This window comes from Belonocnema kinseyi, chromosome 10 (assembly GCF_010883055.1).
Source record: "Belonocnema kinseyi isolate 2016_QV_RU_SX_M_011 chromosome 10, B_treatae_v1, whole genome shotgun sequence".
Lineage (NCBI taxonomy): Eukaryota > Metazoa > Arthropoda > Insecta > Hymenoptera > Cynipidae > Belonocnema > Belonocnema kinseyi.
The window spans coordinates 93,622,837-93,638,304 of NC_046666.1; the positions used below are offsets into that span (position 1 = coordinate 93,622,837).

The 15,468-nt window shown below is 31.6% G+C and overlaps 1 protein-coding gene across 3 annotated transcripts in view; it reads right to left on the reverse strand.

The window, feature by feature from the left end:
• LOC117181913 (MIF4G domain-containing protein B) overlaps positions 1-814 on the reverse strand; it is a 123,978-nt gene extending 123,164 nt beyond the window's left edge. The window contains exons 1-2 of one of the 3 annotated variants that reach the window (XM_033374935.1): positions 785-814; positions 440-507 (exon numbers count right to left, since the gene is read on the reverse strand). In XM_033374935.1, coding sequence (XP_033230826.1) covers positions 440-484 — 45 coding nt within the window. In that variant the 5' untranslated portion in view covers positions 485-507; positions 785-814. The remainder of the gene's footprint in view (positions 1-439; positions 508-784) is intronic. The other 2 variants (XM_033374932.1, XM_033374931.1) reach the window with 2 other exon arrangements.
• Positions 815-15,468: the final 14,654 nt, after the last annotated feature.

Sequence of the window (15,468 nt, forward strand, 5' to 3'; positions counted from 1 at the left end):
TATAAAAGTAAATGATAGTATTTTTAAAATTTTGAAAATGCGTGGGAATTATGAGAGTTTAAAATAAACCCAATATTTAATTTAATTTTTATAAACAATTCATTTAAACCAATACTTCAGTGTATTTATTTGTTGTAGAAAAATATTATTTTGTACTGACGACATTGTGATTTATTTTGGAAATGGTATTTAGTAACTAAAAAATGTCATACATTGAAAATTATTAAACAATGTATGAATTTATAAACAATTTTCAAATCTATAAAGGCCCTTGGTCAGACCAAGTCTCTAGTCTGCTCTTTCGACATAAACTTTTCATAAACATTTTCTCTTTTGAAGGCATTATACTTTAAATAACTTCCATAAATCCATAAGAATTGAAACATTTAAAATATTTTATCCATTTTTGCATACTTCTAATGTTTTCAAAACTTCTTACCTTGTTCATGGGCTTTGCGCCTTTTTTGTTTAGGTCCTTTACCATTATTAAATATTATATTTTCCCGTCTATGAAAAAAATTTACACACATCAAAAAATTTTTAATCTATGCAGAAGAAATATTCTCTTAATATGAAAGAAATATAATTTTTTATCTCTGGCTTATGCAAGAGGATTTTTCTTCGTAAAAAGTTATCTTAATATATTACAAGAACATCCTATGCCGACCATGGCTATATGTTTCAAAGTTGTCTTATAAGTAATAGCTGATTGTGGAAATTTTTTGTGAGGTCAGATTGTGCATTTATATTATTTTGAATTAATTGTCAGTAAAAAGATACAAACAGTTAAAGATTTAAAATCACTGACGAATGTGAGCACCGACACCGTTTACACTAGGCAACAAACTGGAATGCTAAATGATGATTATATTTTACATAAATATCCCCTCCTTTCGCGGATAGTTGAAACGAAGAGATCGCTCACGCCATTTATGTATTAGTGCTACCTACGTCAAAGGACGCAATCCAGTCTTTAAAGAATCTAAGGAGCGGCTGTAGCGATGACACACCTCGTCTCCCCAAAATATACAATTAATACAAAACTTCAACTATTTCTCAATCAGTGGAAAAGAAACTATAATTTCATAAAAAAAAATTTCTAGCAATATATAAAACTGGTCATATAATATTATAAATATACACGGAGAAACAGATCAGTAGAAAAAGGCGGTTGACTTTTTGATGTAACCAAAAGGATTATTCGCCAATTGAAAGTCAACAGATGATGGTAACATGACTTTAAGTAACGCGCTTGGTTGAAAGTCAGCTGCTTCATGTACGTAAAATGTACTTTATAGTTTAATTTAAGGCAGAAAGATTGTTGACTTACCTTCAATGCGTGCATGTGAAATGAAACTTATAGGTTAATTTAAGTCCGCTGATTGTTGAAATTCATAAAATTTATGTGCTGTCGTTCAGTTATTAGGAACATGAAATGAATATAAAATTAAAAATTGAATAATTTTAGGAAATACATTTTTTTCAAATGTAAACACTGAATAAATTATTTATTTATGCCTAATAAAACAAGTTGTTTTATCCTCCAAGTCGATGAGATTAGTAGAAGGAAAAAAAACTTAATGACACTAAACCAGTCACTTATATCCATTTCAAGCTACAAGGTACAGAACGTCAATCTTCAATCCTTTTTCATATATTTTTTTACCACATATGTAGCATTATTCTGTTTATACTCAAAATTGTTATAGATCTGAGTACATATATAAAAATAGGAAACGTCGCATTTCGCGCACGCCTTTCTGCCGTCACAAATTAAATTTCAGAGCACGCGAATGAAAATCATCCCAAACTCAACATACATGTCAATTAATTTTCATATTATTCGTATATCAGATATGAGACACTGCACCTAAGTTCCATTTCTGGTTGAAATTAAGTGACTTACTTAATTTAATGCAAAAATGAATTTCATCTACATTTAAAATTCATCATCTTGTATTACTGTGCAGGTTTCGCAGCTTTGTACGATATTATAATGCACTATAATCGTTTGGCCCGTACTAGAATCCTCATATATAGTATAATCAAATAAAAATATAAAGTAAAATCTTGAAATGTACGATATCACGATTTTACACTATTATAATGCGATAATTACACAGTAATACAAGAATCTGAATTTCAGTAAAAAAAAAGAAGGTTGACTTTCAGATGTAACCAAAAGGATCATTCGCCAGTTGAAAGACAAGTGGCGATTATAACATAACTTTGAGTAACGCACTTGGTTGAAGGTCAACTGCTTTATCTACGTAAAATGTACTTTATAGGTTAATTTAAGACAGAAGATTTTTTACTTTCCGTCACCGTGAGCGTGTGAAATTAAATTTATACATTAATTTAGGTCTGCTAATTGTTGAAATTCATAAGATTTATGCTCTATAGTTCATTTTTTAGGAATATGAAAATATTATAAAATTAAAAATTGAATAATTATAGGAAATACAAATTTTTGTTAAAAGTGGGCACTGAATAAATGATTCATCCGGGGAATTTTATCCCTTATATCATATGAACTTGTTTATAGATTATATACACTAAACAAGGCACTTATATCCATTTCAAGCTATCAGGTACAAAACGTGAATCTTCAATCCTTTTTATATCTTTTTTTATCACATATGCACGAATTGAATTTCAGAGCGCGCGAATGAAAATCATCCTAAACTTAACATATCATTCAGTTAATCATCATATTACTCGTATATCAAATAGGAGAAACTTCACTTAAGTTCCATTTCTGGTTGAAATTAAGTGACTTACTTAGTTTAATGCAAAAACTAAATTCATCTACACTTAAAATTCATCATCTTGTATTACTGTGTACGATATATAGCGCAGGAATGACGGTATATACAATTTAAAAAAGAACATATGTAGGAGAGTGCCCTTGGTTGGGACGGTCCTTGGTTGGGACAGCGGGGATAAATGCTATAGATTAAGCATTGAAAGTTTAACAAAATTACTTAAGTTGGCTTTTATTATAAGACATAAATGGCTAAAATGAAACTAATTGTTTATTTTACTCCTAGATGGGAACGGAAATCACTTTAGAGCTGTAAAAAGTAAAATTTTCTGGTATCTTTCCAGTGAATAAACTGAGCATGCAATATTCCTTCGTTTGGGACACTTAGCGAATGCGCGTTACATTTTATTTGGTTTTCGCTTTCGATGACAGTAGATTGCAAGTAGAAAAGCTTCTATAAACAAAAGTTTCAATGTTCTAAATGAATGCATACATACATAAACATATATATAATAGTGATTGTTTATTAAAAATAACATTGAGGTATGTTGTTGAACTTTATAAAATAATGTTTATAAAAAGAGTGACGTCAAAGTTAGCCCATTTTCTGGATCTCTCTAGCGACCTGGAGAAGAAATATAACAATATGTTACCGGTATCGAATTACTCGTAATTGAAAACCAAAATGAGCATCGATTTTCGTTCTTTCCAAATTTAAAAAAAATACCCCTATTTAGGGGCTGAGGGCGCAGCCCCATGAATACATATTAACAGATTAGTAGATTTGCGGAGTATGTTTTTCGGCCAATGAGATGATAGCAGGGAATTTGCTGAAAAGTGTTCCGAATGTGATAAGTTCGACCCGCGCAGGGACTTGAGAACATTTTAGCGCCTGCACTCGCAATGTTTTCGAACATTTTAAAAGTGTTTGACAAGTGAAAAAGGTTTGTGGTTAAAATATTTGTCAAAATGAGTAATAACGACAAGAATCAATCTGTTGTAAGTTTGATGAAATAAACGAATTTCTTCACATTTTTCGTGTAAAATATTGCGTCAATAAATTCAGGACTTAGATATTTCTTTGAATCTTTCACGAAATGATTTTATTTTTGTATACTTTTATGAAAGCTGAAAGTTTTTGTTTGTTGGTTAGTTTACCAATTAAAGCTTTAAAATATGTTTATATCACTTCACATTTAGTTTCTCTGCACAAATGATGTACAACAACAACAAAAATTTTATATTTTTTTTTACTTGACCAGCAAGTTTTATTTCACCACTATCCGACGTTTATTTTACAACATAACCTATGTGGTTGTACTTCAGTAATTTGTGTTACAATTTCAAATTTTTTTAATATCCTAGAAACTCGTTACTCGCTTGTATTTTCTGGAAAAATATACAGCCAATGAATTTAATAATTAAATCAGAAATGGATAAAGTTCGATTTATCATTGTTATAATTGGTTGAGTTTATACTTGTATATCCAAATTTTTTATGAAGAAATTTCTACTTTTAGTAATTCACTTCCCAAGATAACTATTAGAAAGTTTTTTTGTCTTGTATCCTGATAGATGAATAGTAATCAAATCACCTGTAATACTGCCGTAGTCGGAAAAAGTAGCATTTAATCAAAGAAAATATCGGTACGAATACGAGCAATGCAAAACTTTTATAATGCAAGAAAATGTGTCTCGTCTCAACAAAATGTACTTCAATGAAGAAAATGAGGTTTCTTCAATGTAGTAAATTTTTTGAGGTAAAAAAATATTTTCTTATATCAAGAAAATATTGAATCATTTGTATTCGTAACGATATTTTCTTGATTCAATATTAATTATGTATTTTTTCATGTATATATACTGTAGGGTGGTCGAAAAATGCTTTGCAACATTTGTTTCCACTCGAGAGTGCAAGACACCCCCCCCCCCCGCAGTTTCTATTTCCGGAGAAAGAAAATCCGTAATTTTTATTTTTTCGAAATTGGAAAATTAACACGATCCATCGGCCACTTCAAAACCTCTTTTCATTACCATAGAAAATTTTTAATTTTCGAAAAATTTACCTCATGTTCCAGGGTTTCATCGAAACGTGCCAAACTTTCTAAGGATTCAAGAGGAGTGTACGAAATAAAACCATACTAATAACTTTTATTTCCAACCCGCCCCGCCTTCCCCGTAGTATCCCAAATATGACCCGAAAATTTAAAAAACTAGATTCTTACATATGATTGTTACTTTTTAACCAATTTCCAATTGCTTAAACAAATGTAAATTATTCAAACTATTATTTATTCCCTAAATATTTTAAAAAAATCCTCTATTTATTGTTCATTTTCAAAATGTCTAAAAATATATACAATTATTTATTGTTTATTTTCAAAATGTCTAAAAATTGAGCCCGAGATGTCCACTTTTTTAAAATGGTATCTAATGCTACCGTTATTTGAATAATTACTTCAATTGAATACATTTCTTCTAATGTTTTACAAATTTATATTTGTTTAAACAATTTTTATTTGCTCAAATAGTTATTTTTCGATAACTTAACAAATAAAATAAAATAGAACACATACAATTAATCACGATTTTTAAATTATTTTGGTAAAAGTAATTATCTACACAAATGATATTTCTTCAAGCAATTAAAAAGTTGTTAATGTATTCTTTCTGTCCATTATACAGTCAGAAACATGGTTGTATGTGTTCTATTTTATTTCATTTTTGTAGTTGTCGAAAAAGAATTGCTTCAGTAAATAAATATTGTTATGAAATATGCTAAGAAAACTTAGCATAGGATACTAATTTAAAAAGAAAGTTAATATATCTGGCTCAACTTATTTTATTTAGAAAATATACGTCCCTTACACTTATATTGTAAACAAAATTTTGTTTCCTTCAGCTGAAAACATGTTAACACTGTCGAGACATTTTGGAAACTGGAGCGTTTTTCCACCTTCACAACTGTGTCAAAAATGTATACGACTGAAGTATACACCACTTTTCAACTGATGAAAAGAATCGTGTGTTTCTCGTCGATATTAGTATATTTTTTTCTTTAGGACAATTTTTATTCTGTATACCCTTACAATTTTTTTTAAATTTATAATATTTTTTTACTTCTTTATTTGTATGCGCTTTCTTTGGCAAGTTGTTTATTTTTTTAATGAACTATCAATTAATAATTAATGATTCAACAGCAAATAGTATTGAATATGAATCGATGTATGCCACTGTACAGGGTGAAAATAGTAAAATTGTGACAAAAAAGCAGAAGACGAGGAGGCGAATAAAAGATAATAATAAAGATATTATATTAATCAGCAAAGTTGAAAAAAGGCCAGCTTTGTATAATAAAAAAGGGAAAATCAGTAATTCAAAGATGAACACATTATGGGACATTTCAAGAGAAATCAACGGTTCGTACAAGCACGTATACACTCATAAAAAAGTTTGATTCAACAAAAATTTGGTTGGATCAAACAAATAAATACATTGATATATGGTCAATCAAATTTTTGGTTGCTTGAAACCAATTTTTGGATTAATAAAGTTTGGTTGATTACAATAAATATTTTGGTTGATCCAATCAAATATGTTAGTTGAACCAAACAAATATTTATACACCGGCCGCGGCGTATCAACGGTCGCACAAAATGTATGGAAAAAGCCCATCTTATTGATTAAACCTTTTGATAAACATCGCTTGCAGCACCAGAGAACCAAAATTTCAGTAAATCTGACAGAAAGGCTTTATTAATAAATTTGTTTGGGGTTCTTTTATCAATGATCGTTTTCTCAATTAGATTGCCTGCACCAGTGAACTAAACTGCAGTTTGCGAACTAAAGGTTGTATTAACATTGAAAATGTTCTGGATGTTGTTACAGGCCCCACTTTTGCAGTAAATTTGACACGCTGCGTGTCCCGGTGTTCGTAGAACTAATTTTTTCATGAATTAATGTTACGACGCACGATCTTTTCGACATTTTTTGGTGCGCAAATTGCCCATCAGCGTGGGCTGACGTAATCTGTTTCGGTTTAATAAGTGTAGTTAATGTAAGTATTTGGTTGAATCAACCAAATAATCTCGTTATTTCAGCCAAGTCATTTTCTAATAAATGATATATTCAGCTCAAAATATATGTTTAGTTGAATCTATTAAACCAAAGGCTTATTTGAGCCGAACAAATTTTTTAGTTTTAACAAACAAAGTAGGTTGAACAAACTGATTTGTTGAATCAACTCAATCTTTTCTCTGAGTGTATAATTATTGTTGTTTGCTTAGTACACCCAAAAAAAGTTTGGTTGAATCAAAGAAACTTTCTTTATATCAAAGAAATTCTAGTATTGATATACGGTCAACAGAACATTTGTTTGATATAAAGAAATTTTGTTGTTAACTTTTTTTAATTAGATTTCAAGCAATATTTCGTTCATTTAAACCGAAAATTTCCTTAAATTAAAGAAATATTTCGTTTCTTGAAACCGAATATTTCTTTGAATTGAAGAAATATTTCATTACTTCAAATGAAAAATTTCTTTAAATCAAAGAAATATCATTTTTTATTTGACCTTTACATTTCTTTGAATAAAATAACTGTTTCGGTTGAAAAAAGAGAACAGGCTAGTTTAAAATGAATATATATTTTATTTGAATCCAATAATATTTGAATACAATAGTAATAACCTTAGGAAAAAAGTTTATTTTAATATTTTTTGTGTGTCAATGAATTTTATTCTTTCCTGATTTACAATTCCTCGCCAAAATTTAAAGTAAAAAGATCAATTGTGACGAAATTGTGCACAGAAGTAACGAACATTTACATAAAAACAAGGTTAGGTCGTGCTGTATAAAAGTATCTATTTACACGGTATAAAGCTGCTATGCTTTGTGCAAATCCCCACGATACAAGGATGTCGCGCACTTCTTTAACACACATTTTAGCGATTTAAATTATTACCAAGAGCCGTAGCTTCCGCGTCTTCGAAAAAAAAATGACAAACGTGTTCCGAAAGACGCGTTAACATAAAATAATCAAAGTGATTTGTTCGGCGCAATATCAGGCGTATTGGTAATGTGGATTAAGAAAATCGTTCCTTGATTCAAAGAAATAATTTGCTTGTTTCAAATTACTGACTTTAAAGAAATTATTTCTTTCATTTTTCCTAGTAACTTTTACGAATCAAAATAATTTTGTTTTAAATCAAACAAATCATTTAAACAAATAATTTCTTTAAATTGAAGAAATTGCGAGACGTCATTTATTAAAATCATATAAATTTTCTTTTAATATAAAAATATTTTTATGTTGAATCAAAAGAACCTAGTCAAAAAAATGTTGTTTTTTTTAAAATTTAATCAGAATTTTTTTCTGGGTGTAGTATAAAAAAGACAGAGATAAAAAGGGAAAAGTGAGAGGTTGTTTTTGTTTGAATTTTGACTTTTTTCTTTTCTTATGCATTTCTCTCTGATGAGCCGGGAGGGAGGTAGTTTAGAAATATAATTCTAAATTGTGATTTTTTGGCATGCTCTGATTTCGCTGCATAAACTGATTTATAAAAAACGTACATTTCATTTAGATCTTAAATAACGTTTTTTAAATAGATACACTTTAAGCTCAACATTTGTTTTAATCTACAGGCTTTGTTTATAAATATTTAAAGAGTTATTTTAATTAAGACTAAGTAATTGTTTACCTCAGTTTCTCAGAATTAATATTTTTTATATTAATCTTGTAAAAAAGGCTGTTTTAAATATTAGCGCAGTTATAGAAATCTATGTTTAGCTTGTTTATTTTTATATTTGAAAATGTAATTATCTGAATATATTGGTTCAGAATTAACCACAAAAAAATAATAATTAAAATTGGAAATAAGATTAACACAGTGTTACATAAATGATGCAGGCGCTTATACGGCAACTCAGGCTAAACTAAAATTGAGGTATTTAAGGGACACGTACCTAAAATGTAGAAAGGCCAAAAGTGTGTCCTGGGTAGCTGACTATATGAAATTCCTATACTGTTACGAGGACGAGGATGAGACCGAGAGGTAAACTTTTATCAATGAGTTAACAAATATTTTTCTGATGAGATCAAAGTCTCAAAATTTCAGAACCCTTCTTCAGAAGTCAGAAAACCCATGCAAGAATTATCATGCTATAGCGATGAAAACCCTAGAAGAAAAATTGTAGCTAATGCTTCTACTGTCAAAAAGCGAAAATATAGCAGTAAGTGGTCTATCAATATTGTACCGCTGCTTGCTCTACGTTGTTTTCGTGAATTGCTTTTCACAAAATGGCTTTCTCTTTAATTTAATATGCGGAAAAATAATGGGAAAAATAATGAGAAAATAAAATGAAAAGCCCGATCCCTGCGGGTTGGGATTGTTGCTTGGCCCGCGAACCCACATTCAACTTCCGAACACAAATTAACCTGGAAACAGACACCCAACCATAACATTGAAAATAATTAGTAGATATCTCAGGGATAACCCGCCGGATACCCCGCAAGGCGGAAATTCGGTTGTCCCCAGGATACCAGAATATCTATGGGACAATATCCTTGGGACATTTGAATATCTCAGAAAAGTTCCACAGATATCCTGGGGATATCCCAATTTACGCCTTGCTCGTTATTCAACATATTATCCGTAGGATATGCAGGGACAAGCTGCGAGAGAAATATGATCGAATGGGATATCCCGGTATTTCGGGTATGTCCTATTGCTGTGAGGTCGCGAGAAGCGGGTCTGCGGGCTGAAAGCAAGTTCTTGGATTCAATCCGGGTCAAATCGTAAACCAGATACTGTTGCTTACCTGTAGCTCAGTCTAGGAATCATACAGAACGCAAAATCAAGTGAAATATAGGCATGTGTAAAAAAAACACAAAAATTCAGTTAAAGTACTCAACTTTAAATGAAAAAAAGTAAATATAATCTCCATTTTTTGATTATCTTCTTTGATCAGGGGATAACAAAAAAACTTGCTTAACTGAAGATTTCAAAAACATTTGACTTGTTTAATTTGGTTTGAAACCCCGAAATATGTAAATAATTATAACAATACAATATTGCAGGATATCCCTATGATGTCCAGTTGATATCTCGAAATATAAATTATTATTATTATTTTTGTTTTCATATTTTCTGTTAATTCTACCAATGCGATATCCTCCCAGTGGGAAAACAAATTAGGCTCTTAAAACGTCTAATGTCAGTACAAAAGGTGCCCTGAGAACGCCTATGTCTTTAAGACGTCTTTAGGACATTGGACGTCTTAGAGACGTTGATTAGCCTGATATAGGATATCCTAGGGACGTCCTAAAGACGTTCTTGGGATTTTCATAGTTTTTTGCCCACTGGGCTGCAATATCCTGCAGAGACCCAATACAATGTTGAAAATACTCATCTTGAATAATAATTTGAAGCATACATTTTAGTTTGAATATTTGTCATACAATAGGAAATAGGAAGAATTCACTTATATTGAAAAGGTAGTTACAACGTTCACACAGCAGAAACCTAAATTAGATGTAACAGACGGATTCTCTATCATCTATGCGGATCTTCTGCGCGAACTGCCAAAAGATGTCGTGGTTGAGTTTCAATTTAAAACTTGAAATTTTCTGCGACAAAAAGTAGCTGAATATAAGGAAAATTTGTGTAAATTAATACAATTATGAAAAAAATTCTTATTATTATATTAATAAGCAATTCAAGTTCTACACATAACTAGAAATTTTGTACTGTAGAACTAGTTCTGTTAATTGTTTTAAAATTTTCATTTGTGCATACAACCGCTGCTCAAATGTCAACTTCCTCAGTGCAGCTTCAATTATTGCAATATAGCCGTCCACATAATCCTGCTTGTTCTGCAGGTCTTGCATAACACTGACAATGGATTTTTTAAATTCCGTGGCTAATTTGGATTCCTCTTCTAAAAAAATTATATACAGATATTTAATACAGTAATTACATGTTTCATTTATTGACTTGCATACACTAAAAAATAAACAAGAAATACAGAAATTGCTAAAAAAAATACCTTTTCTCCTAGCTTCTTCTGCAGCTTCGTTATCGGCTTCCTCCTGTAATTCGTGAGCTACATCTTCAGAAGGATGATTCAAGGAGCATGTAGTCCTGCATTTATTATAAAATAATAACTATTATAATTCTATCTTTCGCATTATCCTGATATAATTATTAATTGCTTGAACTCAAATTTAAAATATAGGTTTATTAGTATGTATTGTGACAAAAAAGGCCTGCCGGCAGGAATAAAGGGTTAAAAGTTATCCAGCACGTTAATCTTCGTCGAAAATTAGATTGAAATCCCAAAAGTGTGTTATTAGCCATATGCTAACTATTTTAATCCTTTAACCCGATGCACAGTGGACTGCAATAGGATTTCACTGCTTATAATCGCCCAAAGGTGATATTCTTTAACCGATCAACTAAGCTTCAACTAACAAAGTCTTTTCGATTAATATTTGAGACTGCACTTTGCTAATTGACAATAATTATGGAATACATAAATACTTAATCCATTTTCAAATTATCATAACAAAAAGTCCTCCGAATGGCATTCCTAGTTGGGTTTGGACAGAAAAATGGAACGCAATCTTTAAAAAATAACCAAGCTCTGAATTTGTTTATGTATATTGTTCAAAGAATTAGTAATAATTATGAATAATATCTGAACTGTAAATTACTTTATACATTTTGTTTCAGTTATTGGCAAATATAATCTATTTTCAATTTCTTGTAATGAAAGATTAATTTTTTAAACATTTTATACCAAAACTCTGGATTTGAATAAGGGCCGTCGTTGATCTATAGCAAAAGAAGTTTTTCATAGCTGTTTAGAGAGTTTTTAAGTCAGAATAATTTAAGTCTTAACACATATTAACAAACCAATTTTCTTATTTTTCGCGTAATTAATAATGTTATATCAATGACAAAGCAATCTTACTTTTACGACGATTATCTAAAGAATATTTGCCTTGCAAACATTTAGGTTTCGTTGAGGAACGCCATGTGTTCCAAAAAGGGAAAATCGCTTTTCTTCGTTGGTTGCGCCTTAGACCCGCTAGCAACATATTCATTTACGTCTCTTCTTCCATCTAAATATTTGTTTCGCAATTTGTGCCATCTGTCCTCGATTCCACATGCCTCAAAAACGTCGAACAATCCGTTTTTTTAAATTCCAGATATATATATATGGAGCTAATGATATTTTTCATAAATTGACACTATTTCTCTGGGAAAAAGTTGATAAAATTAAATTGAATCAACATTTTCTCAAGAAAATGACCTTGAGGGACCTTTAAATGTCATTGTAAAAATCTGAAAAAAGTATGAGTTTATTATTGTATTGCAAAAAATACAATTCATATGCGCTACATAAACGTCAATTTATTTGCGATTGAAGATTTTCACCCTAAAATGGACTTGAACGACCTTCAATATATATTTTTGGGTGTACTCCCGAAAAGGGGATATGCCCCATTTTCTTCGCACTTCGTATACTTATGTATTTTCACGCGCTGATTACGAATATGATAGTTGGAAGAGCATGTTTTTTTAGATTTGTTTATCCCTGCCCCTTTTCCAACGCCCCCCCCCCGGGGGCACCCCCGTGACTGGTCATAGAAACAATGTAAGATCATACACCTGTCCCTTTTCCAACGCCCTGTGTGGGTGGGAAGGCACCCCTGTGACGGATAATAGAAGTAATATAAGATCATACCCTTGCCCCTTTTCCAACGCCTCGTGTGGGCGGGTAGGCACCCCTGTGACTGGTCATAGTAATAATGAAAGACCACACCCCTGCCCCTTTTCCAACGCCCCGTGAGGGGCGGGAAGGCACCCCTGTGACCGGTCATAGAAATAATGTAAGATCACATCCCTGCCCCTTTTCCAACGCCCCGCGGGGGTCGGGAAAGCACCCTGTGACTGCTCACAGAAATGATGCAAGATCACACCCCTATCCCTTTTTTAACGCCTCATGGGGTTATAGACTTCTGTCACTTTCATTTTGCTGAGTTTCTCGGAAACAATCATTCCTATAAAAAATGCTGAGAATAAAAAATGTGTCTTTCGATGATATCTACAACTTTTGTTTGATATATTTTTTTGAATTTTTAATATTAGCTGAGATGAAGTCGAAAAAAGGATAATTTTATGGTTTCTCTTATGATTTCACCATGAAAATCAAATTTGCGCCAATTTTCACTATCATATTCGTAATCAGCGCATCAAAATACATAGGTATACGCAGTTTGAAGGAAATCGGGCATAGACTATTTTCAAAGGTTTATCCATGTTTTCAATTTTGACAAACTGAAATTTTGTATGGGTGTCAAGTTCAATAAAAAAAAAAGGTTTTGAGGTTTGGCTTTTAAATCTTGATATTTCATTCTTTTCACTTAACGGTTCATGCAGGTCGATATCTCCTGCCAAAGATCTCTTTTCTTTAAATTTTTTCTCTGATGGACATGAATGTTACAATGGTGGTCTTTTCCGTACTTCCTAAATTATTGCTTCGTTTAAATCCATATTATTCAGAGGAATCTGTTCACCTGTTCTCAAAAAATTGTTTGCATTGAAGTTGTGCAACATTTTATCAATGATGGGCCTGTCCATAAATATCGTCACGCGGAAGAAAAGGGGGGGGGGGTGAAAAACTGTCACGATTCGGCTCGCCCGAGGGGAAAGGTTTTTTCTAAATGTCGCGTGACAAAGTAAATTCAATTAATTTGCTTTTTTTATTTGTCTTCAGTTTATTATATGAAGTATAAAAAAAATTTTTAAAGAAATTTCTTAAATGTTTGTTTTCATTTGAATATCATTAATAATCATATTCAAATTAAATTTGCTTGCCATTTCCAATACGCACTGAGAGGATACGACAGTTTATCGCATGACCCTTCGGCGAGGTCTTCACATCGTCACGGTTGTGACGAGGGGCCGGGGGAGGGGGGGGGGTACCATTATTAGTATTACGAGGTCTGTGGACGGCCCCTATGCAGCATCTATTGATAACCAAATATATTGTTTATCATTTGAAAAGAATTTGTATAATAATTTTATCAATTTATTCCAAGTTATACAATATCGTATATAATTTTATCTATATAGTTGCCCAAATGAAGGAATCGCACAGTATAAATGTGTTGATAGAGCATTAAATCTTACCGCATTTCATGAACTGCAAATTGAAAATACTAATATTTCATGGCCATTTTTGATATGAATTGTATAGATGTGCGAAAAGATTTCTATGCTATATGTCCAATAAAACTTGAATTCCGTTGAAATCTCTCAGTTTCTTCTTATTATGGCATTTATACTACACACCATATACTATTATAATTCTATACATTCTGAATAGTCTTTTCAGCTTATGTATATCTACCAAAGAACACCACCCACATCACCCTACAGTCTACACGCATGCACACACACATATACAGTGAAATTGTCACGCTGGGCCGATTTTGGGGCTGACTATGGTGGGAAATTATCCAGATAGAGGGCCGTATCGTAGAAAACGCTTTTATTTGTTCACGCCTGAGTGACCGCCGCTCACCCCGCGATGCTCTGTTTACTCCTACTTGCGACGCGGCGTCAATTGACAATTCTCGGAAGAACTGTTTCAGGGGGGCCCCATGTCTAGGGTTCACTTGTATATACAAATCAATTTCTACAATCTTTTCCAAAATGATTTAGCAATATATACTATACTTATTATATATGCAATTCGCATTTTCACTGGAGCAGAAAGAACTAGATCCTCTTTTTTATTTGTTTTCACTTGTGTTGCACTCAGTTTATGAACAACTACCTTCTTTGGTTTCACAGGTCGATTACTCTTAGACCTAGCCATCTCTTCACTGAGAGATGAATTATTTTGGCGACTGTCGCCATCAGGTACCTTTTTCAGCTTCTCCAATTTTTCCGGACGATTTGACGCAGCCTATTCGAAAACATTTTTTATAGAATTCGGAATCAAAAATATCTAATTCTGGGGGGGGGGGAATACGATAACATTAAAAAAACTCTGTAAAATATTATAACTTAAATTTTTTAAAAGAACTTCAATTACAAGCATTAATTATTAAGGGACCCGTGAAATCGGGCATTAAAAATTCGTGTCTCCGGGCTTTTCATGTTAAAATGGATTCGAATTGGGAAAAGCAGGGTTTTCGAAAAATATAAAAAAATAACCTGCTTGTTACTAAAATTTTATAAATTAAACTTTATGCACTTCATAAGGAATACTTAACACATTTTTTAATGGTTTAAACAATTTTAATTTTTTCATCCATCAAATCGAGAAAAGTTAGTATTTTCTAAAATTAATGACACTTTTAATGCATTTTCAGAATAATATATTTTTTATGATATTTAGTAATTATTGAAACATTTGTCAACTTTTTGAACAATCATTTTGTCCTGATAATCCTAAAATTAAAATTAAAATCACTTGATCCTTCTTATAGAAAAGATAGACAAAATTCTTTTTTTTTTATCTCTTGTACTACAGTCTGTCAAGTTAAAGCGTGGGTGGCTTTACTCGCAGTCGGTAAGGTGTATCGAGATGATTTTGGTGTCAAAATATTAAGAAGAGATCCCTCTTTCATGCTTTTTGATTTAACATTCAGTTTGCTTTCAATTCTCATCTTGTTACCACGTTACAAAA